Source organism: Fulmarus glacialis, unplaced genomic scaffold (assembly GCF_000690835.1).
Source record: "Fulmarus glacialis isolate BGI_N327 unplaced genomic scaffold, ASM69083v1 scaffold30812, whole genome shotgun sequence".
Taxonomy (NCBI): Eukaryota; Metazoa; Chordata; class Aves; order Procellariiformes; family Procellariidae; genus Fulmarus; species Fulmarus glacialis.
The window spans coordinates 62,818-89,475 of NW_009200283.1; the positions used below are offsets into that span (position 1 = coordinate 62,818).

Genomic DNA, 26,658 nt, shown 5'->3' on the forward strand with positions numbered 1-26,658 from the left:
GGGCATATGCCTTCTGCAGTTGTCACTGTGCTGATCAGCCACTCACCCTTGTCCTTTTCTCCTCAGCACCCTACTGCAATGAGCTGATGAAGAACCTGGAATCCAGCCCGCTTTCCAGGATTATCTGGAGGGCTTTGAAACCCTTGCTGATTGGAAAGATCTTGTACACTCCAGACACACCAGCCATAAGGAAGGTCATGACTGAGGTAACTCTAGCCCTATCCTTTGATATGTAGAATGAGGTATGTCCTCTGGCTGTGCAGCTTAGCTGCTCTGTGTTAAACTGGGCCCAAACACAAGCCTAGAAAGGATTGCCTGCAAAGCACAGCCTCCCTAGTCTCTCACCTCCAATGCACTTGCTGTTGAAGGCTCAAGGAGAAAAGGCCAGGCTGAACTCTTTTTCTAGACTTAGTTGGAAGCTTTCCTGCTGGTGCCTTTTGATTATCCACAGGCTTTGCATCTCTGATGTGGGAGTGGGGAAGACCTTGATAAGCCTTCAGGTGTCCTTCCTCTCCTCCACTGCAGGCTGGTCAGCGGATCCTTAATCATTTCCGATCGTGGTTTACCTAATGTGCTCTCTAATTCCCCACGCTCCCTCAGCAAGACTCTTCTAGCACATGGGGAGGGGCTGCCTCTGTGTGCCCTTCATCTCCAAGGCAGAGTCATTCTCCACCAAGCCTTGAAAGGCAGTGCTCAGCCACAGGCATCCACACTCCCTGTTGTTGTTTTCCTTCCAAGTGCACTTGATTTTCCCTACTCTGGTCCTTGCAGAAGCTGAGCTGCTGTTAGAATATAAGCAAGACTCAGTACTTCGCTTGACGGGTCAATGCACCTTCTCATCCCGCAGTGGATCTCTGCCAGCTTTTGGAAATAACCTTCCTCTCCTCTTTGCCAACAGGTGAACAGGACGTTCCAGGAGCTGGGTGTGTTTCGTGACCTCGGGGGCATGTGGGAGGAGATAAGCCCGAAGATTTGGACGTTTATGGAAAGTAGTCAGGAAATGGATCTCATTCGGGTCAGTATGCTGTCCTGGCCAGAACCACCACTGTCGTCTTCTGCAATAAGTGATGAAATATTTATTTTAGATGGTGCTTCAGAGCTGAGCTGTGCAGATAAATAGTATTGATGGGACACCTTCTTGAAACACACTGTCATTGTACCAATCTTGCATTATGCTTGGCATTCCTTCCTTCATGTAACAACCTGCTGCAAACAGGAGCAGTGTATGTTTAACACCTGTTTCTAATCTGCCTCTAATCTGCCTAATCTGTGGGGAAATGGGCTGTTTCTTCCACAGTGTTGCCCTAATGCGGTATGAATATCTGGCTTGGGATATTTTTGTAAACTGGGGACTTGTGGGGCTGGTGACATGTTCAGCGCCCTGTGCTGTGCACTTCTCCACAACAGTGCTCTCACAATAGCAGCAAAGTGAGCGGTCATATACCTACATCAGATCCTGGAAGGTACCAGGTGGCCTTGGGCCCCATTGGGTACAGTAGGAATTGAATGGTTATCATGCTAGAGCTGAACCTAGATGCCTGACAGTAATCTGGCACAAATCCTGTAAAAACTTAATTTGGAGTTGCATGGTACACTTAATCTAGTAATACTTGGGTGCTCATGGGAGAAGAGCAAACATCACCCTACGGCCGATTGCTTCATAATGTGCCATGCATACTACACCATGAAGAAGGGACTGGGGTGGTCTTGTTTGGATTTGACATGCTTTCTAGCCTGTTGGCTCCCTGGAGCATTGTGCCGTGTGTTAGACCTGCATTACTGGGGCATTATCTGCTTAAGTGGCTTAGTTCACTGTTGCTTCCCTCAGGTGCAACTCTGAGGGGTGGATCTTTGCACCCTGTGCTGATGTCTTCGGAAGCACAGTGATGTAAAACTGGGATCGTGCAACAGAGAAATAGTTGTAGAGTAGCTTTTCCTGCTGTCTCTGCAAGGCAACTGATGGGTGTCATAATGCAGCGGTTATACAGAGACTTCCCCAGGTCTTTTAAGGCTTGAAGTTCATTCCTTGTTTACCCCAATGTGATGCTGTGCTGAATAGTCTCTGACCTGCCCTGTTGCACTTCCCCATCAACATGACATACTAGAGGGTCAGAGACGTCATTTTCATCACTCCTGTGCCTCTCTTGGCTTTATGAAAGTTAATTCTGTAGATGCTGGCATCAGGGAGGTGAGAATCAGGGCCACCAACTGTAAATTGAACTGTTTGCTTCAGAGAGTGCAGACAGAAAGTCAAGGTTTGGATATTGGTTTGCAGTCGTGTCCTTTGAAAAATGAATGTTGCTGCGTTATTTTTTTTTTAAATGAACCCCAGGCTTTTCTGGTTTTGTATTTTATGCTTCTTATTAACCCTGCTGGCTCTGGTAGTTGATTCTTGATCTTCCCAGCAGCCTGGTCTCCTCCTCTGTATTGGTGCAATAGCAGGGGCTCATTTGTCATCTGTTGCAGTTCACACACGCAGGAATACTTCATTGTCAATGCCTGGGCAGCTCCTGGGCAGCATCCCATTCAGTTCAGAGGTGCCGCACTTGTACATGAACAGGCTGAAGCATAGAATTGCCTGTTTGTGGCTGCTTTCAAGGGGGAGGTCGGTCCTTTGCTGTTTGTTAGGCACTGAGGCTGCCATGCTGCTGGGTGACTGGTCATCACCTCCTAACTTTCTGGGTTGTGCAATCTGCTTGGTGTATGGCTTTCTGCCGAAGGAGAGGAAAGTGCTTTGCTTGCCTGTCTCTGGCACTTCCAGCTTGATGCTAACGCGGCTGCTAACTTCAGGGAGGATAACATGTGCCCCTGGAGTTAAGGAGCTTTAATGTTGCTGCTGAAGGTGATGAGGACGAGCCCTTTCCCTGCAGGCATGGTACCCTTCCTGCTGGAGAGAGAGGGTAGTGCGAGCCAACCTTGGGAGACCAAATGTGAAGAGAATGCAGCACAGCCAATCCCTGTTTGCTTGGATTTCCCTTTCGCATGTTCTCCTTTGCCAGCTTGGCCTGTTTTGTTTTCCCAGTTTGCGATGCTGCTTTTATAACTGTGTGACCCATTACCTTCTGGTTTGCTGGTAACAGCAGAGCGTGGGGAAGCTCCTCTCCTCTGGTCTTTGTTCTGGCAGAAAATCCATTTCCTGTTTTTATTGGTTAGGATTTTTACAATTTTCTCTGTTGTGCAGGGTGGGGTTTTTTTTCTCTCCCCTACTTCAGTTCAATTGTGTCCCTCACGATTAATGCTCCCCTCTTGCCTGACCCTATATTGTGTGACTAGAGGACTGGTTTCTGCTCCAATGCCAGGTGCTTCTACCTGGATTGCACTTTTGTGGGGTGTTGTGCATACACATAGTGAGGCAATAGTAGGCTAGCAGTTAAACCAGGTGAAAAAAGCACTGTCCCAGGTAGGAGAGTAGAGAGGCAGGACATCATGGCTGTACAGGGCTGCTTCAGCCAGCCCTGGCAGCCCAGTAGCAAAACATGTAAGAAAAGTCACCTGGCCTCTGGTGCTGGTATTTCTGCTCAGCACTGTGACAGCTCAGCCTCCAGCCATGCTACAGCCCCTCTCCATCCCAGCTAGGAACAGAGGTTTGTTCAGGAGAGGTGAGCAGAGCTTGGCAACCACCGTCAGCCGAATGCGTTTCTCCTGAACACACATCTTCTTCCCCATTTTTCTGGTGCAAGACCTGGTTTGCATGTGCGGGGTGCAGAGCTGTGCATGGCTCTCTGCTGCCCTCTTCTTGGGAAACGAGTGGCAGGACACGGAGGCAGCCAGCCAGCCTGCAAGGCACACCGCATGGTGTAGCTATATTGGGGGAGGCACATCCTTTGCATTGGGAGGGTAAGAGGAAGGACCCCACCATGCTGATCTTCTCAGTATGGCAGAAGGCCTCTCCCTGCACCTTTTTAAAAGGCGTTTTCCCCGGTAGTACTCATTTTCATGATGAGAGAGGAGATCTAACGTTAATTCTCAACAACTATTTCTCCTTTGAAAACTAAATATCCGCAGACGCTGCTGAAAGGCAAAGCTCTCTGGGACCTGCACTTGCCGGCTTCCAACTGGACAGTGGAGGACGTTGCCCGTTTCCTGTCAAACCGTCCAGAGGACTTCGAGACAGCAAATGGCTCGGTATATACCTGGATGGACGCCTTCAATGAGACAGACCGGGCTATCCAAACCATCTCCCGCTTCATGGAGGTGAGGGCAAGGAGGTGGGGGAGGGCAGCAGCGTGGAGTGTTCCTGGAAAGGGGAGATGGATGTTCCTCAGTCCATTTTCTCTAAACGACCAGGCTTTAGTAGAGCTGAGTGCACAGCATGTTAGAAAATATTATTTACTCAGGTGCCTAAATACAGATGTAGGAACCTAACCGTAGACCTTGTTCTTGAAGCTCTCGCTTTGGCCATTGCATATGGTTTCCTACCCTGTTGCTACTGGGCGACTGAGAGCTGCTGCTTGTTTCGGCAGCATAACAGCTCCTATTTCGATCTGGGGCTTTAGCTGGGGACTGCAGTGAAGCTAGCAGCTGCTTTAAACTGAGGAAGACATACAGAATAATGAAATTTGTTCCACTTGTTACTTGGTCATCTTGGCAGATGGGTGCAAACAGAAACAGACCTTGGCCTGTCAGGGGCCTGGTCCAAAGCCTTTGGGTCTCTCCACTGATTTTTAGGGGCTTTGAATCAGACCTAGTACATTGGTAACAGAGAAAAAAAGACTATCTTTGGGAATTGATGCTTGGATGGGATCCTATAGCTAGTATTACAATGCTAACTAACCTCTTGTCCAGAAAATACCTTTGCTAGGGTATTTTTCAGTGATATATGTTTGACTGGCAAGTGACCTGTCAAGCAGGAAAAAATGACATCTCTAGCAACATGCTGGGCTACCACGAGCCGTTGCAGCGCTGCAGCCTTTTCTTGGGCATGGCGTTACCATTGCAGAGTTCTCCTTTTTTCTCCCTCCCAAATGTAAACAAAGCACATTCTGGTTTGGTAACTTATCCTGTAAATGCTTCCAAATCTGTCCCTGTATAGTGTGTCAACTTGGACAAACTGGAGCCTGTGGCCACAGAAGTCCGACTTATAAACAAGTCATTGGAGCTTCTGGATGAAAGGAGGTTCTGGGCTGGCATAGTCTTCACTGAAATAGCTCCTAACAGCATAGAGCTCCCGCAACATGTGAAATACAAGATACGCATGGACATTGATAATGTGGAAAGGACCAACAAGATTAAGGATGGGTGAGTCCTGACGTGCTGCCTTATGAACAATTTCTTATCAGGGATGCAGTGACGAGGATTTCTAACAGAAAGGTCTTGTTCCCTTGGTGCAGGTACTGGGATCCTGGTCCTCGTGCTGATCCCTTTGAGGACATGCGCTATGTTTGGGGAGGCTTTGCCTACCTGCAGGATGTGGTGGAACAGGCCATCATCAGGGTGCAGACAGGCACAGAGAAGAAGACAGGAGTTTATGTGCAGCAGATGCCCTATCCGTGTTACGTGGATGACATGTATGTATGCAGGCTGCTTTGAAAGCTCCCAGGAGGATTGTGGCTTGGGAGGCATGGGCTCTTGTCACTCCTCAGGCATGGTTTATGTCCCTACTATCAGTGGGGGAGCAATCTCTTTAGTTTTCTTAATCCCTGGAATTAGGACACTTGCATGGAGGATTTAGAATATGTAGTGACTTGCAGAGTCCTTTCCAGGAGAAGGACTGTCTGTACAGGACTTTCACCTACAGAGTGCATTCCTGAGATGTGCCCGTATCCCCAAACCCGATACAAGCAAAAATAGCACTGGGGAAAAAAGTAGAGACCCAGCCATGGGAGAGTGGAAAGAGGACAGTTGAGAACACTCCCCAGGAAAGGCAGGTCTCTGCACCCGCAACAGTTGCAACTCCAGCGCCCGCTCCGGGCTGGAGATGTGCTCTAGACCCATCAGCCTCAGCTCATGGTGACACACTGATCCTGCGTCGTGCTCTGCACATGGGCTGCTTTGTGCAGTGAAGCCTTAGCTTCACTCTAGCAGTCGCCCTGCTCTGCTAGCCCTCGAGTGCCACCGGCAGTTGCACTGATGTTTCTCACTCTGTTCTTCTGGCTTCTTTCCTTCCTTCTCTCAGATTTCTGCGTGTCATGAGCCGCTCCATGCCTCTCTTCATGACACTAGCCTGGATCTACTCAGTGGCTGTGATAATAAAGGGCATTGTGTATGAGAAGGAAGCCCGGCTGAAGGAGACGATGAGGATTATGGGACTTGACAATGGCATCCTTTGGCTAAGCTGGTTCATTAGCAGCCTCATCCCTCTCCTGATGAGTGCAGGCCTGCTGGTGCTGATCCTTAAGGTGAGTTGACTGCTTTGGTCTGTGGCAGCAGCATCTAGAGCCTTGAGAGCCTGCTAAGCAGTGGTCTCCACTGGCACACTGGGGAGGAATTACTGAGTGTGGGTTGACCAGCAACTTTTTGGGAATAGGGATTTGGAACAAAACAGGGCTGAGTGGCTGAAAACAGCAGGAGAGGCTGTAATAGATTCAATGCTCTTGAAAAGGTGCCTCTGGTACTGCCCCACTTTTGGGAAGGCTGTTGTGCAAATTGCAGCAAGCCCAGCCTCCCCCGAGCAGCAGCTCTGCAGACCTACTTGTACTAGAGCCACCTTGGAGAGCCCTTTCAAAGCCTGATGCACTTGTTGTTTTCCTGCCAGATGGGGAATCTGCTGCCTTACAGCGACCCTAGCGTGGTGTTTGTCTTCCTCTCGATCTTCGGTGTTGTGACCATCCTCCAGTGCTTCCTCATCAGCACCGTGTTCTCCAGGGCCAATCTGGCAGCTGCCTGTGGGGGCATTGTCTATTTCACGCTGTACCTGCCTTATGTGCTGTGTGTTGCCTGGCAGGACTACGTCAGCTTCTCACTCAAGATCTTTGCGGTGAGTCTTGAGGAAACTGGCCTGGGTACTGGGCCTCCACCACTATGGCATTCAGCAGCTCTCTGGCTGGACACTGATAACAAGGAGGGGAGGTGGCAATGGGTGGATAATTTTCCAGTGTAAGAGGCTGTCAGGGCTGGGCTTGGTGAAGAGCTTGACTGAACCTGCTAGGAGCTGCTGGGAGGGTTTTGCTGGCTTTGGTAGTAGAAGTAATTCAGCCAGACTAAGCTGCGTTGATCTCTCTACGCTGTGATGCTGTACCACCAGACATGCAGGCTGAAGGAACCAGCTGCCTTTCCTCTGCACGGCACTTACCTACCTGGAGAGGGTGGCTGTTAGTGATCTCTTCCCTCACATAGAAGTCCAAAAAGCAAGGGAAAGAAATTGGGGAAACAAACAATTCTGGGTGGTGGTCCAGCAGAGACTTCAGGCCTCGCTTGCTTGTTGGAACCAAGACTGAGTCTGCCACTCCCTCTCTGCAAATACAGTCATGCTGCTTGGACCTTTGACTTTTCCTATAAGGCTTCTGGACCACCTGTGTCCCTTAGCCTTGTGCTAGAGCTGAGCTGCCCACTTGGAAAGTAATTATGAAAAACTGAATGCATGTTCATGCCTCCCATTCGCAGAGCCTGCTGTCTCCAGTAGCCTTTGGCTTTGGTTGTGAGTACTTCGCACTGTTTGAGGAGCAGGGAGTTGGTGTTCAGTGGGACAATTTCTTTGAGAGCCCATTGGAAGAAGATGGCTTTAGCATCACCACATCTGCCGTCATGATGTTGTTCGACACCTTCCTATATGGGGTCATGACCTGGTACATTGAGTCCGTCTTCCCAGGTGAGGTCTGCTTCTGAGGGAGGATCATGTCTTCACACTTCTAAATGGATCCTTTCACCCTGCTTGTTTGCCAGGGTGCAAATTGGGCAAATTTTTAAGCAGAGCTGCAGAAGGGTTGTGGAGGAAAACCAGAGACCAGCATCACAGCAAGGTTGTTGCTAATAGCAGTGACTGTTGCCCAGCACAGAGGCTGTGCCCCATTCTGGCGATGGCTGAGCTAGTCCCAGAAGCTTTGCAGCACTTCAGCTGTTCCCTTCTCTGAACTGCTAGTCCACAGACCCTCCTGCAGGGGAGGAGTTGAGAGTATCAGCATCACATGTGGCTGCTTAGCACCTTCCAGCACAGGGCTTTTAACCCTAAAATGAAGTTTGGGGAAAGTCTTACCCCCAAAGACTGGCAGTGTCTTCATCACAAAATATCTTTTCTTAGTCCTGCCTAACCTACAGGCTTCCTGGGGGTGGAGTACTTCCCTTCTTGTTTTGAAAGCTAATATGAGAAAAGGAACAGATGCAGTCAGGCTCATGTAATGCTTTTCTCTTTAGGCCAGTATGGGATTCCCAGGCCCTGGTACTTTCCTTTCACAAGGTCCTATTGGTTTGGTGAGGAACCACAGGACAGGCAACACCCTCATCCCGACCAAAAGGGGCCTTCGGAAGGTAAGTGCTGGACACAAGCCTTTCTGCAGTGAAGTGTTATGGTCTGCCTTTTTGAAAGGAGAGTCCAAGGACAGCAGGACTGGCATGGCTAAGGTGAAATTGGTCATCCCTTTGTTATCACAGTTTAGGTATGCTGATCAGGTGGGTGTATCCAGATAAACCCAAGGCACTTTGCCCACTTGAGTGCAGCTGCGTACTCCAGCCTCATGGAGTTGAGAATTCATCCCATTGTTGCCGAGCCTGGTGACACTGGAGATCTCCAACTCCCAGATGAGAGCAGTAGAGAGAAAAGAGCTAAAGGCCAACTTCTGTGAAAGGTTCCTGTCCCTGAAGAAGAAATGTGGTCATTTCTTCATATAGTTCATTTCTCCTTGGATCTCCACAGGCTTGGGGGAATGTGATGTTTGTTAGAACTCCCACACAGTTGCTGTTAAAACCTATCGTATCTCTCTATTTTGCTCTGTTTTCTTCCAGTCTGCAAGGAGGAAGAGCCTATGCATCTGAGCCTTGGTGTTTCCATCCAGAACCTGGTTAAGGTTTATCGTGATGGCAAGAAAGTTGCTGTAGATGGTCTCACACTGAACTTCTATGAAGGACAAATCACCTCCTTTCTGGGACATAACGGAGCAGGGAAAACCACTACCATGTAAGAACAAAATAATGCTTTAAGGCAGTGGGAGAAGTTACTCTGAATACTGTGGTTCCGGTCAATATGGTAGAGGTAGCTGTACAACTGCAGTGTGCAAGCTGGTGCAGACTAGGGGGCTCCACTGATTTCAGTGGAGCTCTGCTGATTTACCCTCAGAAGATGCACAGATACAGGGGACTGAAACTGGAAGTCGTTCAGGTTGAGGCTGTGCCGCATGAATCTGCTGGCAGCATTTTTTAGTAATGCCATTTGTGATTCTGACTTACCAATGTAAGGAAACAAGTTGGGACTGAAAGGATAAGAAGCTTTTAGAGGAAAAAATACTTCCTTCAAGCAGAGTCATATGGTGTGCTTTGATCACTGTTAAAACCACTGGAACTGATTTTCTCGTTTTTTTTAAAATCCATTAGTGAGATGTTTCTCAGACTACTTTCCTGATGTGGGAGTTCCCCAGGGCTTCCACCCACTCTTCATTCATCCATCCTGGCATGTGCAGCAGCCATTTCCTAGTGGTGGAACTTGCTTATCTGTTGTGTTTGTCCTTCAGGTCCATCTTGACTGGCTTGTTCCCCCCAACCTCGGGTACAGCCTTCATCCTGGGCAAAGATATCCGCTCTGAGCTCAGCACCATCAGGCAGAACCTGGGTGTCTGTCCGCAACACAATGTGCTGTTCGACTTGTGAGTAGCATCTGTAAGATGCAGGGCTGGTGTTATCCAACAGACGTTTGGGTTCTTTAGGAGTAGTGTGCTTTCACCTAGGACAGTCCTGTCTTTATCTGTGTGCATGGTGTGAGACAGCGGGGTGGTGTGGGATTGATACAAGGACATTCTGTTTGTTAGCATGTTCGTATGTGCCTATGAATTATCAGCAAAAAGCCTAAACTTTCATGTTTCGCCTCTCTTTAAAGAAATCTACTCCATTAAACTTAACTAGGACAAATGTTTCCCCAGTGCCTAGTGACTTGGGATGCTCTGTCAAGCACCCTTAACGGAGAATTATTTACATTGGTGCTGAATAGCCACACCCTGCTTTTGTCCCCTAGGCTGACTGTGGAAGAGCACATCTGGTTCTACGCTCGACTCAAAGGGCTGCCGGAAAAGAAGGTGAAAGAGGAAATGGGGCAGATGGCAATGGATGTCGGTTTGCCTCACAAACTGAAAGCTAGGACAAGCAAACTTTCTGGTAGGTTCAGCTGCTTTTACATTTCTCAGCTGCTTCCTCAGCCCCAGAAAAACTCTCTTAGGTTTCACAGAGGATGCATCACAGACCTTGGTTGGATCCTCCAATTAAATATAGACTACCACACAATTAAACACTTAAGGAAATCAGTTATTTATTAAATACCTAATCAGTGTACCTTAGTAAACTTCACAATCTTACGCTATCTTATGCTATCTAATAGCTGTAACAAGTCACTCACTTTCTCAAATACTTTGTACTTGTTTCCGTCACGACATAGTCCAGCTATATGTGATACGTGTTCTCCAAATGCTTACTAGTATATTTGGAGTTTATGGGTTTAGGTGAGAGTGGCTCAGACCATAATCTCCAAGTCCCTTGCTGTTCGTGAACCGTATGTGCATTTCTTATGCTGACTTCTGCTTCTTCAGTTGGCATCCCGGAGAGTCCTTCCCTTCTGTTCTGGAACAGCAGGATTCCTGTATCAATCTGTACCAGATAGTTGAGGGACCTAGACTCCTTTGTTTCCGACTCAACTGTCAGCACAGATTGCGCATTTGACCTTGGGAAGGGAGAGCAGGTGGCCACAGGTTGGCTTTAGTATTGAAAAGTATAATACAATTCCTTTGTGCTGCCTCTGGCACACTTCCACAGGAGGAGTGTCTCTTGGGGATCTATTTCGCAGCTCAAGCTTTGGAGACCTGTGCTCCAGATCCTCAAATACGGTTAGGCCTCCAAGCTGGTGACTTGCTACCGCCGATGTTGAGATAGTACAATTCACTTGTGGAAGGGCTTGCAAGGTGTGGTTTCCTGCAGTAGGAAGAGAGTTGGACTCCGCTGAGGGAGGACCATCCAGATGAATTATCCCTTGACCTGAAGGTGATGGGACCCTGAAGGCCTGGAACGGTAGCAGTGCTTGGTCTTCTCAGTATGCAATTCTGCTTTCTCTTGGAGAGCTTATTATCTACTGTGCTGCAGCTATTGCTGTTCCCCTCATCTCTGCCTCGGCCTGAACACCTCTTTCTTCCTGTGCCTGTCAGGTGGCATGCAGAGGAAGCTCTCAGTTGCCTTAGCCTTTGTTGGTGGCTCCAAGGTTGTCATTCTGGATGAGCCTACAGCTGGGGTGGATCCTTATTCTCGCAGAGGGATATGGGAATTGCTCCTGAAGTATCGGCAAGGTATGTGGTCTTTTTCTCTACTTCTAATGAATGTGTCATGGAAGGCAAAAGAGTATCAATCTGATTCATGACTGTTTCCATAGCAACGTGTCTTGGCAAATCATTGTTGCCTGCACTGAGGAAGGAACAAAAAGCATGCAGGATAAAGATGTTCTGATCTCTCATCTGTCCTCCTTTCTCATTCTGTTCATGTCAGAGTTCATGAACAAAGTTCCTCACTGGGTTGTGAGGGCAGTTAAAGTCAGAAATTCACCCTCGGTGTGCAGCGGTGTCATGTTCTGCTCTGTGCAGTCAACCTTGCTGACATGAAATTAACCTGCCTTTGCTGAGCATGACAAGGGCCTTCAGTGAGTGGGGAGAATAAACCCATGACAGCAGTTGTGAACCTTTTCCATACTGCTAGCCTTGTTCAAAGGAGCCTGGACTTGTGGCGTCAACATCCCATGCAACTTCATGGCAAGATCCAGATGATTGTGCCTTTGGCTTGGGAACATGGGTATGGTTGACTTACCAGCAGTGTCTTCTTCCCTTGCTTTCTTCCAGGCCGCACTATCATTCTCTCCACGCACCACATGGATGAGGCAGACATTCTGGGGGACCGGATTGCCATCATTTCTCATGGCAAGCTCTGCTGTGTTGGCTCTTCTCTTTTCCTGAAGAACCAGCTGGGAACAGGCTATTACTTGACCCTGGTCAAGAAGGATGTGGATTCCTCTCTGAGCTCCTGCCGAAACAGCAGCAGTACAGTGTCCTATCTGAAAAAGGTACAGCTGACCCTTCCTGCTCATATTCATTCTCCCTTCATGAAATATTGGACTTACGGGAAGCAGCAGCTAAGATTTTATGTGGTAGAATGTCTCAAAGATAAATCCCTTACTCTTTAAAAGAGCGTTACTTGCTTTTATAAGTACTATGCCAGATCATGTTCCACGGGACGTACATCTCCGTTATAGTTTCTTTCAATGCCAGTGTCCAAAGCTGATTGGAGAGATACAGAATAGATGAAGCACACACTTTTGTAAAGCTCACTTCTATAGCTGTGACCTCTTACTTGTATTTCAGCCCTGTGCAGTGATATGTCACCATTACTTTCTGACTCCTCTGTGGAGTATCCAACACGTTACAGCATCTGGTTGGAGTTACCTAGAGTGTAGCATCTGATGGGCCCCTTTCTGATTAAACAGCAGGAAACAATGGTTGTCTTCTCTTTTGTGACCAGGATGACAGTGTCTCCCAGAGCAGCTCTGACGCTGGCCTTGGCAGTGACCATGAAAGTGACACACTGACAATAGGTGAGGCTTGGAAAAGAATGTAAGATTCAGTCCCAGTGCTGACATTGCTCTATCTTTGACCTTGGACAACTGCCTTAACCTTGTGCCCCTGTGTAGCTACAGTCTTGGGACAATTACTGAGTCTACCGAGATGGTATTTTTAAATCTGTAAATATTGGAACATTTTTCTTTAGTGAGCCACTTTGGGTTCAAGCTGTCATGAGATTTAATAACCAAAGATTATACAGTTGCTAGGCCTGTTTGCAATATGTAACAGTCGCTGGTGAACTGTGCATCAATGACTTGCAGGGCTGCCAGTAACATGTAAAAGCTCTCCCAGATTCTGCAAATAAAAAGAATAGCCAGGCTTGGGTCCAGACTTTGTCCTGGCTTGTGTTAAATGTAAAAAGAAACCAGATTTTCCATGGAAATGAGCTGCTTTCCAGAGATGTCCTATTTTCCCTCCTTTTCTTCCGGCATGATTTTTCAGGCTGATCTCTTCTTTCCACATAATGAGCAGTAACAAGATGAACACCATCTTTTCCTTTTGGTTCTTCTAGATGTCTCTGCAATTTCAAATCTCATTACAAAACATGTTCCTGAGGCCAGGCTCGTGGAGGACATCGGCCATGAATTAACCTATGTCTTGCCATACAAGGCTGCTAAAGAGGGAGCTTTCGTGGAGCTGTTCCATGAAATTGATGACCGTCTCTCTGATCTTGGCATTTCCAGCTATGGGATCTCTGAAACCACCCTGGAGGAGGTGAGCTGAAGGTTCTCTTTTGACTTAAACTAGGCAAAATGAATCATGGCAGAAATAAGAACGAGAAGGAGTCTTGTCTCTTCCTGTAAACATTTATTGTAGGACAGGCAGTTTTGCGTTCCTCTCCAAAATGGATTGTCTTCTGCCCTGTTTAAGTGTGTGGTCATAGAAGCGTGCATTAAAAACTGAAAATTAGTACAGGCAAGCATAGACAGATCCTTTGTACTCAGTTGCACTTTGCTGAGATGTCATGTAAAGGTTGGCCCCCAGTTTGGCTTCTAATGAGTGTGTAAACACTTTTGAGGTATTTTTAGGGATGCTTTGTGCTGCGCTTAACTGAAAACATATATTTCAGTACTGGTGACCATACTTTACAGAAACCACTTAGACATATCATAGAATCATAGAATCATTAAGTTTGGAAAAGACCTCTAAGATCATCGAGTCCAACTGTCAACCCAACATTACCATGCCCACTAAACCGTGTCCCTAAGCACCTCATCTACACGTCTTTTAAATACTTCCAGGGATGGTGACTCCACCATTTCCCTGGGCAGCCTGTTCCAAGGCCTGACCACTCTTTCAGTAAAGAAGTTTTTCTTTTATCACAGACATGTCATGCACTTTATTCCCTGTTTATGTGGAATGTCTTTTTTTTTTTTTTTTTTTTTTTAAATAACGACAAGGGAAAGTGAAACCGTGGTGTTGTCACTTACTGAGGTTGCCCTCTAGGTCCTCCCACAGCTGTGAAGGCTTTGGCTGCTATCGGCAATTTGAAAATGTTTTTTTTTCTGATTTAGGGAGAGTCCAGGGGACAAGCTCCGCAAAGGTGCCTATTCAAGCATGAACAGGAGTGTGAGCACTGTCAGACTAGGAGGAAGATGGGATTCCCCAAATTTAGCAACTAGGTCTTTATGTGAGACATAGGAAAGAGCTTGTGTTTGAGATGCAGTGAGAACTGACATTGGAAAGGGGGAACAGCTGGTATGTGGTTACGGGCTGGCTCCTGGAAGCTGGAGAGAAGCCATAAAGTCCGTGTCCCCATCACGCAGGGCAGAAACCCTATATCCTCCTTTCTCGTGCTGCATCTGTCAGTCTTGTGCTCTCTCATGGCATCTCCTGAAGCAGTCCCCACAATATCACTCCCCTTCTAATTTTCACTGACACTTACCATTGCTTTTCAGATCTTCCTGAAAGTCGCTGATGATAGCGGTGTGGATGCAGAAACGTCAGGTGGGTGTAGCTGTCTCCTACAGCATTGAAGGGGACTTCAGGGGGAGGTACCCTTTCATATGGTATTTGAGCTGTTTAAGCTGACCAAGCCTAGATATTTCAGGAGTAAAATCTCAGTGCAGGGTTTAGCAACCAGCAGAGTAAAGGGTCTAGTGGGTGTCTCAAATGAGGAGCATTCCTGGTCTCACCAGCCTTGGGCAGGTGGATGACCTTTGTGTATGGCAGCATGTCCAGCTGTACAGTGACACATGGCAAGGTGTGAAGGCCTTGTTTCAGATTGAACTGGAACTCTCCTTTGCTAATATTTTAATGACCTAAAATAGCTGTTCTTAGTATGCTTAACGCATGTTTTTATATACTGTTAACTTCTATTGACTCAGTGGTAGCATGTTTATTTTGTAATAGTGGAGTTTCTAGTGTTTGAGTGTATTGTGAATTACTTGACTGACACTATTGTCTACTCTGAGGAATAGGAAAAACTCTTGAGAGGGTCAGACTGCAGTAGGGACCAAATTACTTTCTCATTCTGAGAGCAGCTCACTGCACTAAGTGCTTGTGCCAGCATTTCCTGATAAACTGGTGCTAGCAAATTGCACTTGGAGTCATATGCGTATTAAGTAAGAATCTCTTACAGTGAGAGCAGCCTGCAGTTTCTATTGCTAAATGGAAAAAAAGCGTCCAATGCACTGGAAGAAGCTTCTAGGACAGCACGCAAAAAGTGCTGCATAAAACATGTGAACCTTGCAGAGTGACAGTCTTGGTTTTACTTTTACTGCCACTGGAGTCACTCCAGATCAGCTCCTCAGTTTGCAAATGGAAGACATGTAAAATGAAAATGATACTGCTTTGTTTTTTTCTGGGGCTAATTGGAAGTTAACTGAAGCAATTCAGCTAATCATAACTGCATTATTTTCAGATGGGACATTGCCAGCCAGAAGGAACAGGCGTGTGTTTGGAGACCGACAGAGCTGCCTTCGTCCATTTACAGAAGATGATGCATTTGATCCTAATGATTCAGACATAGATCCAGGTATTGCTGGGGCTCAAGCCTGTTTTCTTATTGTGAGTGTGGATGCTTTTTCATACTACAAATACTGCAGATCTTTGGCTGAGACTGCCAAAGGAGTGGTGGGTATTTGCCTTTAGGAATAGTGGGCAGTGCAGTATCCACAGCCTGCTCAATCCTCCCATCAAGGCTCAGAGAGGTAAGGGTGAAATTGCATCCGTGTGAATTTCTGTTGCTATCTCTGCTCACCACTTTCTCTTTTTCGATGAGTGAGAGTAGCTGCTCCAGCCGTCACCCTGTGTTTCCAGTGCAGAAGTGGCCAGAGAGCATCTCTGTGAGCTTTTGAATGAGGGTCATTTCTTCTTGCTAGCAGAATCCAGAGAGACAGACCTTCTCAGTGGCATGGATGGGAAAGGATCCTACCAGATGAAGGGCTGGAAGCTCACCCAGCAGCAGTTCATGGCTCTGTTGTGGAAGAGGCTGCTTATTGCCAAGAGAAGCCGGAAAGGCTTCTTTGCTCAGGTGAGAACATGTGCAGGGTCCAAACATGTGCAGGGTCAGCTCTGGACCATGCATTGTGTTCAGAGTTGAAGGTGGGCAGAAAACTTCAAGGGAATATGGGTAACCAAAACTGGTGTTCATAGCACATCTGGGCAAAAGGGGGCCTGTGCAAGTGAAAGGAGTTACATGATAACCAAGTAGTTACAGTATTCTTGCACAGCAAGGATGCAACTAAGGTTCAAATCCAAATTTGGCCTTGAGAGCAGCATTTAGAGGCTGAATCCTCTGTATCCCAAGTGAATGCCCTGGTTGAATGCCAGCATAGGTCTTGTATTGGTGTCTAGCAATGCCTTGGTGTAAATAGCAAAGACCTTCCTGGGAAACTTTGAAAAAGTTTTGATCCATTAAGTGACTCACATGTAGCTCCTGATGTCTCTTGGAATATTTGCTTTAAAAAGGGCTTGCTCTTTCCTTGCAATTTCAGATTGTGCTGCCAGCTGTCTTTGTGTGTATTGCTCTCATGTTCAGCCTGATCGTTCCTCCCTTTGGGAAGTATCCCAGCCTGGAATTACAGCCCTGGATGTATGATGAGCAGTACACTTTTATTAGGTATGTTTCTTGTGGCCTAGAAATGGTGCTAAATCCTGCAATTCTGCTCTTCTCTGCAAATGTGAGTTACTTAATTCCTTACCAGGTTGTTTAAATTCGTTTAGCTCAGAAGCATGTTTTAGTGGAGTCCTGGTATTTTCTTTTTAGACCTTTAAATGCCAACTCTTAACTACTGGCAAGGTCATATTTATTTCTGAGTGGTCCTATGACTCTTGTAATACTATGCACGAAGACCAGGAGTGTGTGTGTGCTCCTGGGCCAAGCATTCTTCAAAGGGAAATTTCTACATATACCCTTTTCCTGAGTTCTTTCACTGTGCTCGCAGTCTTGCTCTGCTGCTGCTTTTACTGTGTGCCTATTATCCCACTGACCTGATAGTGTTTCTCTGCTGTACCCGTAGCAATGATGCTCCAGAAGATGCAGGCACTCAGAGGCTTTTGGATGCACTTCTCAATAAGCCTGGTTTTGGGACACGCTGTATGCAGGGACACTCCATCCCGTAAGTAGAACTCTGGGCTGGGAAGAGGAAGCCCAGCCCTGGCTTCTGGTGACCCAGTATATTTAGCTGGCTTTAGGGAATGATAGTCATTCATGGCTAGAGCAGGATTTAAGGCAAAAGAGTTGCAATTAGATTCAATTTTTCTGCTCAGGACCTTTTAGAAAGTTACCAGCCCTCAGCACGGTGAGGGAGTGAGATTTGAGTGCAAGTCCTTACTGACAGAGATGGAAAGGAGACAGTAGTCTCTCCCTCAAATTACTGTTTGGTCCTGAACATGGAAAAGGACCTAATTGTGTTGCTGCAATGTTGTTGACTGTAGCTATTCCCATTCCACAGTCCTCTGTTTCTAGCTGGACTAGAAACCTAGGTTAGCAGCCACACAGAAAATGAAAAGCAGAAAGAGTGGACAGCATTGGTGTTGTTTCCTAGCTCTGCCACTGACTTGCTGCATGGCCTTGGGCAAATCACTGAAGATCCAGGCCATGAGTGCAGAAGGGGTGAAGTATACAGAGTCCAGGATGGTGTGTTTCTAGCCTGGAAGAACTGCAGCTCATTTTCTCAGGATGATGGGAAAGGGGGCAAGGGACCCTATGTGCTGGCCAGTGGTGGAAAGTAAGCTGTATCCTGCAAAACAGACAGAGGAGCTGGGTTACTCCACCCATGGGGCACAGGGAGGAGGCTGTCCACTGATGCTGCCTTGGGGAAGAGCAGTATTCTGGTGCCCCAAAGGCAGAAATACCATCCAAGAAATGACTGTCTGCTGTGATCTTAGAATCATGGAATATCTCAAGTTGGAAGAGACCCATAAGGATCATCGACTCCAACTCCCTGCTCCTCGCAGGACTACTTAAAACTACACTGTATCACTAAGAGCATCGTCCAGATGCTCCTTGAAATCTGGACACTGTGCATGCTGGGACTGACTGAAATAAAGCACTCGCATGCTGCGGAGCGAATGAGAAAGAGGGGAGTGCCCGGCACTACTCAGTGTTGGTCAGCCTCAGTCTTTTTGGCACTGCGATCTGTTAGAAGCTGCAGAACCTGGTCTGTTGCTGAGCTCTTTGACTCAGTGAGGACAGGCTCCTTTGAAAAACAGCCTGCCTCTTCTGGGGACTGTGGTGTCTGTTATTTAAATGGCTTGTAAGCAAAGGCCATCATAGTTGTTTTAAAAACTGCATTTGCCTTGCCTCTTTCTTGACACAGAGACACTCCTTGCACCATGGGGCAGAGGGAATGGACCACCACTTCAGTCCCAGACTCAGTTCTGGACATCTTCTTGAAAGGCAACTGGAGCATGGAGAACCCTTCCCCATCTTGCGAGTGCAGCAATGAGAAGATCAAGAAGATGCTGCCTGTGTGCCCCCCTGGTGCAGGTGGGCTGCCACCCCCACAGGTACGACAGAGCTCAGTGGTGCTGCGATGAGGGGTGCTCCTGTAGAGCAGAGCGGCTGGGGGTGATTCCTGCGTGCAGCACTGCACACAGTTTGTTTGACTCAGCATCTGCGTTTTCTCATGGGCGTTTATCTGTTTTTCCCGGTGACACCAGCGCGAGCAAGACACTGCTGACATCCTCCAGAATCTGACAGGCCGCAATGTATCAGACTACCTAGTGAAGACCTACGCGCAGATCATTGGGAAAAGGTAGCTGTTGAACACACCCTCTCTTTTCCCTCCTCACCAAATGCTGCTTGCTGTATGGGGGATGCTGCACGGCTCAAGCGAATAGGCCTGGGCAACCCAAACTTCAGCAGTGGGCCAGACCCACTCAGCTCCTCAGACTGTTCTGATCCACAGCTCAAGTGGTGTTTCTGCTTTATTAGTGATGCTGTGGCACTTCTGAGGTAGGTGTCCTGAGCCTTGTAGGCAGAGTACAGGGAAAGTCTGGGCACCAACCCTAGGGATTACATTGAAGGGGAGTGGTGGGACTATGTCAGATGTGACAGCCTGTTGCACTCTTTTGCCTGGCCTGTAGCACTGGCAGGTCTGTCTCTCCTCTTGATCCACGTATTATACGTTGGCTTTCTTTTCTGTCTCTACAGCTTAAAGAATAAGATCTGGGTGAATGAGTTCAGGTGAGTTACTGCCTTTTCTCTCATTTGTATGTGTCCACTAACCCTTGAGCACTGTATTAAGCAGGACAGACCCACCCCGCTTTGCAGGGTTTTTTTATATGACTCTTAACTGCCAAATGTTGAAGGAACATATTTAAGGATAAACTGGGACAACCCCAGAGCACATCACTGGAAAGCATGCCTGCCTTATGCGGAGAGCAGTATTGGCTTGAAAAGATTTGCAGGACCAGCCTACTGATGCTCCATCCTGGGAGGTGCTGTTCTTCCAAGCAAGGGAAGCAGGGAGATGTCCTGCTTTTCCTGCACTGGTAGCAGAGCATAGCTGCATTCGTTAAATGAAACAGCATACTGAGCTGTCATAAGATGGGTATTTAGCCCCAGAAACAAGGAGTAGGAGACATCATGGCTAAGCAGCAGTGTAGGAAGATCAAACTCATCCCTTCATGTAAGACTGGAGACACTTGCCTTGGATATAGTGCAGGAAGAGGAGACATCTGGGGAGGGAGGGAGGAGTGGCATTTTCTGGAGGTCAATGAGTAGTCAGATCTTAGGATCACTTTCTATCTGAACTTTCAGATATGGCGGCTTTTCCTTGGGAGCCAGCAGTTCCCTCATGCTTCCTCCAAGCCATGAAGTCACTGACGCCATTAAACAGGTGAAGAAAATCTTGGAGCTAGCACAGGTGAGCAGCTGTCCCTCACAAACCCAGGATGCACTAACACCAGAGTCTTGTTACTTGAGACATGACTTGGAAGCCATAAAATGAGGAGCATGTGTATGTCAGCTGTGTCCAGTGGCTTTTCCCCATTGCCTCTGAGGTGAGGTCTTCCAGGCTGGTGTCTGGGAGCAGCAGAAGGCTTGGGGACGTGCTCAGCTGAGGCTTACGCAGCCCACATTGCTGACGTGGGTTCTGCCCAACACCAGCTGCAAGCCAGTGGGGATTAGAGACACCTCTGAGTGTTTTGTGGCAGGACAGGGCAGGCTGTCTCAGGGAATTGACAAGTAGTTGCCATCTCCTTCAAAACCTCAGTTCAGCCCTCCTGTGCTGAGTCTTGCCTTGGTTCAGAAGAGAATTTGGGACACTGCTTTCTTCTGAGACTGCCTGTGGGCTGCTGAAAGTTACCAGCAACCCTGGTTAATACTTATTGCTGGGAAAAAAGCAGGCCTAAGGCTGACCTCTCTTACTGGTGGGACTGCAGAAAGGAAAGGGGGGAGGAAAACTGCAATTTCTCAGCCTTCTTAGCACCTCCAGCTTGGTGGATACAGGCTGCAGAATGGAAAGAAAACTGTCAGAGCTGTAAAAAATGTAGTGTGACCCCCGCTAGACTCCAGGACATAAATAACGGTATTCTCAGAGGGGAATTAACTGTCTTTTTGCTGTTTGCAGGGTAGTTCTGGAGATCGGTTTCTCAACAGCTTGTCAAGTTTCATGAAAGGCCTGGATACAAAGAACAACGTGAAGGTAAATTAACCAGTCCCCACTGCTGTGCCTGCTAATTGAAGCTCTGGTAACCTGGGGTTATTTTCAGTTAGCAAAGTCCCGGCAATTTGCCTTGGACAACTGTGCAGACCAGAGCTCTCTGTATTTGCTAGTGGAGCAAATGCAGCTTGTATTCTTGTGGGGGTTTCCCCAAAATCTGTTTCTCCCTTGGAGTCTAGGCCTAAGGCCCAGAAGGAGTTCAGTGCTGGATCAGTGCTAGCTTCCAGCAGCCTTTTGTGATTATTGATGAAATTGTATGTTCTGTCCCTGAGCAGCCTAGCTGGAAGGATGTGGAAAGAAATTATATGCCCTCAATAGAGGAAGGGTTGTTCTGCAGGGCTCAGGAGCCTGTTGGGTGGCTGAGGTACCTGGTGCCTTTCTGACGCTGATGTGATCTCTTGCAGGTGTGGTTCAACAACAAGGGCTGGCATGCCATCGCCTCCTTCCTGAATGTGATCAACAATGGCATCCTTCGGGCCAACCTGCAGCAGGGGAAAAACCCTAGTGCTTATGGGATCACTGCCTTCAATCACCCACTCAATCTCACCAAGCAACAGCTCTCTGAAGTGGCCCTGTAAGTCCTGACATGAACACAGATGGGTTTGGGCTCATCAGCTGCTGATTACTGGAAACACGCAACATGGGAGGTGTTAGCCTCACTGGTGGACCCTTGGTGGCCTGTGGCATTTAGGCTCTAATGTGCTGACCTTATTTTCTGTGGTCTGGGCAGGTGGCAACATGTGCTGTTAAGCACTTGCTGCTGAACAGCACTGCTCTTCAAGCTTTCTGTGTCTCTGAGTCCCTGGAAGCTGCAGTTTCTAAAAACCAGTGTAATCTTGAGACCTTCTGCCAGTTGGGAAATTCCTCTCGGCCATATCCAGAAAGGCAGCTCGCCATGAATATGGTCATTCTTTTGTCTCAAGGCGCCGCCGTTTGACTAGGAACCATTGATAGATCCTGTGCAGTTTTGCTCACTGTCTCAAACTGGGGGGCACACAGTAATGCAACAGGGCTTACTCCACTGAGGCATTGACTAGTCCACTACTACCACAACCAGAGTCAGGACCCATAAGCTGTCTGCAGATACATTCTTCAAATCTTAGAGCAGTGGCAAATGACAGTCAGATACTTCTGAACTTTAAAACAACACAAAAAACCCCAAACCCCCCAACACGGCAAGAAATGCATTAAGTGGGAAACAAAGTGGTGGTGATAAGAAAGGCAGAAAGCAGTCTGTTGTGCTGAAATTACCAACCAATCTCCAGGTTGTGGTGCTATCCTTGAGATGCCAATAGGCTGTGTATGTTCTCTTCGTTATACGGCTGGAGAAAAACTGCAGTTAAGGCAGCCTGGTGTGGTCATCCTTTACCGTGCAAAACAGGGACAGCAGAAGGAGAAACTGTTTCTGCATTGTCCTGCGTGAGCGGCCTCATTTCATCTCAAAGGAGCCAGCACCAACATACAAACATTTTGCTTTCTTCTTTTTTTGTCCAGGATGACCACCTCTGTGGATGTCCTCGTCTCCATCTGTGTGATCTTTGCCATGTCCTTTGTTCCTGCCAGCTTTGTGGTCTTCCTTATCCAGGAACGTGTCAGCAAGGCTAAACACTTGCAGTTCATCAGTGGTGTAAAGCCTGTGATCTACTGGCTGGCCAACTTTGTCTGGGATATGGTAAGGACTTTGTGACTGTGCTAAACTGTAATCCATTCTGTGTTTGCAGGGTGTCCATTGCACTGAAGTGCAAAGTGCAGTTGGGGCCAGTGGGCACCACATTAATTCAATGAAGAACAACTATGCCTATAACTTCTGTGTTTATTCTCTTGGGGCGGTGATTCACTTCAGGGAGACAAGGAACACTGAACAGAGGATGGGAGGGCAACCATAAGCTCAATCATCAGCATTTATTATGTCACTTTAAAATACCTGCACCAAAATGTTTGCTTGTGTAGCCCCTTGTTCTGCTCTGCTCCAAGCAGGTTTTTTCAACCTGTGGTGTCCACAACCTCTGAGAGTCTACTGACTACTTCTAGATGGACCAAGAAATGTAAATTCATGCATACTACATTGTAGTTCACACATGTGACACTCCTAAGAGTCTCCCATTGGAAACAGCTTTGGTAACACTGAAGAATGTTGAAAACCATTGGCTCAGAGCAGAAAGACACCTTCATTTTTTTTGTCATCTGGAAACAAATCTAAAGCCATATTTTTCATCTTCCAGTGCAACTACATTGTTCCAGCCACACTAGTCATCATCATCTTCATCTGCTTCCAGCAGAAGTCCTATGTGTCCTCCTCCAACTTGCCTGTGCTGGCTCTCCTTCTATTTCTCTATGGGTAAGGGATTTATCATCAGAAGGATGACCGGGAAGGCTCTTAGACTTGGAAGGTGCTTACCTGATGTTGTTGCTTTTCCTCTTGCCAGGTGGTCCATCACCCCTCTCATGTATCCAGCCTCCTTTGTGTTCAAAATCCCTAGCACGGCATATGTTGTGCTGACCAGCGTGAACCTCTTCATTGGCATCAATGGTAGCGTGGCGACCTTTGTCCTGGAGCTCTTCACCAACAACGTACGTTTCCCCAGAAGCTCCTCACTGTCTTGTGCTGCTACAATCTAGTTCCATGTTGGTGCTGTGTTGCCTTTAGCAGCCAGTTCTCCAGAAAGGCTAGCCCCTGGCCTGTACCCATGAGCTACTGCAGCAGTTTAAACATAGGTTCTGATGAAAATGGGTTAAAGCCCACTTCAGCAATGTTCACAGAGTAGTTAAGGTGGGAAGGGACCTCCTGAGATTGTCTAGTCCAACCTCTGAGCAGGGTTGGCCAGAGCAGGTTGCTCAGGGCCATCAGGTTTTGAACATTTCCAGGGATGGAGACTCCACAGTCTCTCTGGGCAACCTCTTCCAGATCTCAATCACTCTTAGGGTAAAAAAAAAAAAATTTCTTACATTCAAACGGAATTTCCTGTATGTTCTTCTTACGGGGCAGTTTCTGTCTACTACAGGCCGTGGCGAGCACTCAAGCATTTAGTTGCCCTCAGTTTTGCCTCCTGTGGTAGACCCTGTCTAAGTGTATTGGGAACTTACGCACCTCACTTCAGTTTTTCCAAAGCCAGATGCCTATTGGGGAAGGTGCAAGTTCCTCTCATGCTTGTATGCAACACAAGATGTCTTAGCAGGCCCCATTTGACCCCCACTGGTGTGAAGTGTTCCGTGTGGGAGGAGGTTGAGGAGACCCTGTGGGAGTTACCTGTTGATTGTACCACTGCCTGTGGGCATAAGGAGGCAGTCCTTGATGATGGTCCCTTTTGTTACAAGGCCTGTTTTAGGTCAGTAAAAACATGTACATGCTTGAAGATAAGTGCCTGGCAGAACAGGAACCTCTCCTCAGGCTGCTGCCAGTCCAACCCGTGGGCTAAGCCAACTAGAAGACAACAAAGGAGAAGGATTAGAGCCTCCAATATGGGATAGGGAAGGGTTACCCACAGCTTCTGAGATAACCAGTCTGTGGAAGCACAACTTTCCTGTCTCCTCAACCTGTAGCCTTTCTGCATGTTATCGTTTGCAGGCACTGCCTTTTAGACTGTGAGCATTTGGAGGAATCTCTCCTTCAGTGCAGTTTGCTACGCAAATACTAATGCAGTATTAATAGCATCTTGAGCAATGCAACAACACTGACTGTCCAGAGGAGCCATGGCACTGGCTCTTGGGAGAGCATTTCTAATCCTTGAATTTTTGTGGGGTTGTAGTGTTGGGGGAGGGAGAGGTCAATCACAACATGGGTCACACTTGGCAGGTGGTGGCTGCTTTCTGCTCAGATGGCTCACTGGTACTTGATTTTGTCTTAACAGAAGCTGAACAACATCAATGACATCCTGAAGTCTGTCTTCCTCATCTTCCCCCACTTCTGCCTGGGGCGGGGACTCATTGACATGGTGAAAAACCAGGCCATGGCTGATGCTTTGGAGAGGTTTGGTAAGTGAAATTGTGTATCACAGGGACAGTGGCCTGAACTGAATAGGAAAAGCTCGAGTCTGCTCCTTATGAGCACCCTTTGCTCCTCTGACTTTCCAGGAATTGAAAGTGCACGATTTGCAGCACAGATCTGATGAAAGCTGGCAAGTCTCCACAGCTTAGGTTGTTATGGAGACTAAAGGGGGCCTGGCAGATAGTGTCCCAGAGTTTTGAGTTATTAGGGGCATTAAATGAAAATGCATAAAGCCAACTGTATGGAGAGGATCATTAGGCCAAGTGTAAGGAGTGGCTGAGATTCTGGAAAGCTGGGTATTTTTTTTCTGGGATGCAGATGCCAGGCCTGAGTCACAGTCTTTCTGTGCCTCACTAACCTTTCAGGAAGGTGGGCCAGCTCTTCTTTGGGAGACTGAATTTTCTGGGCCCGAGCCCCAACTTTACTACAGTAAGAAATGTGCACGCAGCTGCAGCTGGCCCCTTGTGTAGTCTCTCCCTTCCTTCCTCCCGCTGGCTGCTCTCCAGTTGCCCCGGTGCCCAACTTGGTGAGCTCTGCAGGAAGAAATGCTAGTCTGCTACTGTTGCTCTGGAAAGGTAACTGTGCTCTTCATCTCATTTTGGCAGGAGAAAATCGTTTTGTGTCCCCTCTGTCATGGGACTTGGTGGGAAGGAACCTCTTTGCCATGGCAGTAGAGGGCGTTGTCTTCTTCCTCATCACAGTGCTCATCCAGTACAGATTCTTCATCAAACCCAGGTACATTGTCTGCTCCACTTCACCACTGCAGGCAGGTGAAGTTTTCATTGGTGTCCCCCATGAAGTGGGAAAAATATTAACTATGGAGGCCCTGTCATCTTCTGCAAGGCTTTATCATGTTGCTTTCTCCAGGCCTGTCTATGCCAAGCTGCCTCCTGTGAATGATGAAGATGAGGATGTAACTAGAGAGAGACAGAGGATAATTAGCGGAGGAGGACAGAGTGACATCTTGGAAATCAAGGAGCTAACCAAGGTGACAGAAAAGTTCTGCATTCCTAAGACTTGGTGGCACAACACCATGCAGTTCACCAGAAGCCTCATTCAGAGGGATTTGGTGGGATCAAAACCGGAGCATGTTTGGAGTGTTGAATATGTATAATTATAGTTCTCTCTGACATTGTCCTTCTCATAGTTTTTCTCCTGGTTTCAGATTTACAGAATGAAGCGAAAGCCAGCGGTTGATAGGATCTGTGTTGGAATCCCCCCTGGAGAGGTAAGCTTATTTGTCAAATTTATTGCTTTGCTATTACTGCAGTATTTAAGAGCAACAGACAGCAAAGGGTAGGGTAAGATCAGAAACAGATGATGTTCAAATTACATCAAAGGCAGTTGCCTGGAAGTTGAAGCAGCTTCTCATTCTGTCTCTCTCTGCCTTTGAAGAAGATACTGAACTCTCAGTGTCTGGGACCAGAGGCCAAACTCTGGTACCCTCCAAGGTTTGGTACAGATACACTGTGGTGGCACTGCACCAAGGTGACACCACAGTTCGTTCATTTTCCCACCCTAAAGATTTATACTTAAAGTGAAAGTCCAGAAGGTTTTTTTCCAAAAATGCACTGAAGACTCTCTCCAGCTGTCTTGAGGGTCAAGTTTGCTCCCTCCCATTTTGTCATTGCTGAAAATGATGCAGCTGAATCCTGTTCTCAAACACTCTGTACTGATCTGCTCTTGTATCCCCAGTGCTTTGGACTCCTGGGAGTAAATGGTGCTGGCAAGTCATCCACTTTTAAGATGCTAACTGGTGATACAGATGTGACAGGAGGAGAAGCTTTCCTCAAAGGAAACAGGTGAAAGACCATGCATCTTTCCTCTG

General features: G+C 47.5%; 1 protein-coding gene across 1 annotated transcript in view; it reads left to right on the top strand.

Annotated features, from left to right (window-relative positions):
• LOC104073687 (ATP-binding cassette sub-family A member 1-like) overlaps window positions 1-26,658 on the top strand; it is a 77,919-nt gene that overhangs the window by 47,035 nt on the left and 4,226 nt on the right. Inside the window, 35 exon segments of the mRNA XM_009573557.1 lie at window positions 67-206; window positions 899-1,015; window positions 4,006-4,194; window positions 5,033-5,238; window positions 5,331-5,507; window positions 6,116-6,338; window positions 6,695-6,916; window positions 7,543-7,747; window positions 8,290-8,403; window positions 8,878-9,049; window positions 9,600-9,731; window positions 10,097-10,236; window positions 11,274-11,411; window positions 11,955-12,175; window positions 12,631-12,703; window positions 13,243-13,445; window positions 14,630-14,678; window positions 15,595-15,708; window positions 16,058-16,206; window positions 16,670-16,794; window positions 17,195-17,293; window positions 18,497-18,686; window positions 18,840-18,934; window positions 19,333-19,365; window positions 19,942-20,047; window positions 20,753-20,827; window positions 21,250-21,419; window positions 22,340-22,517; window positions 23,068-23,183; window positions 23,272-23,416; window positions 24,694-24,817; window positions 25,436-25,565; window positions 25,698-25,818; window positions 25,996-26,058; window positions 26,526-26,632. Coding sequence (XP_009571852.1) covers window positions 67-206; window positions 899-1,015; window positions 4,006-4,194; window positions 5,033-5,238; window positions 5,331-5,507; window positions 6,116-6,338; window positions 6,695-6,916; window positions 7,543-7,747; window positions 8,290-8,403; window positions 8,878-9,049; window positions 9,600-9,731; window positions 10,097-10,236; window positions 11,274-11,411; window positions 11,955-12,175; window positions 12,631-12,703; window positions 13,243-13,445; window positions 14,630-14,678; window positions 15,595-15,708; window positions 16,058-16,206; window positions 16,670-16,794; window positions 17,195-17,293; window positions 18,497-18,686; window positions 18,840-18,934; window positions 19,333-19,365; window positions 19,942-20,047; window positions 20,753-20,827; window positions 21,250-21,419; window positions 22,340-22,517; window positions 23,068-23,183; window positions 23,272-23,416; window positions 24,694-24,817; window positions 25,436-25,565; window positions 25,698-25,818; window positions 25,996-26,058; window positions 26,526-26,632 — 4,861 coding nt within the window.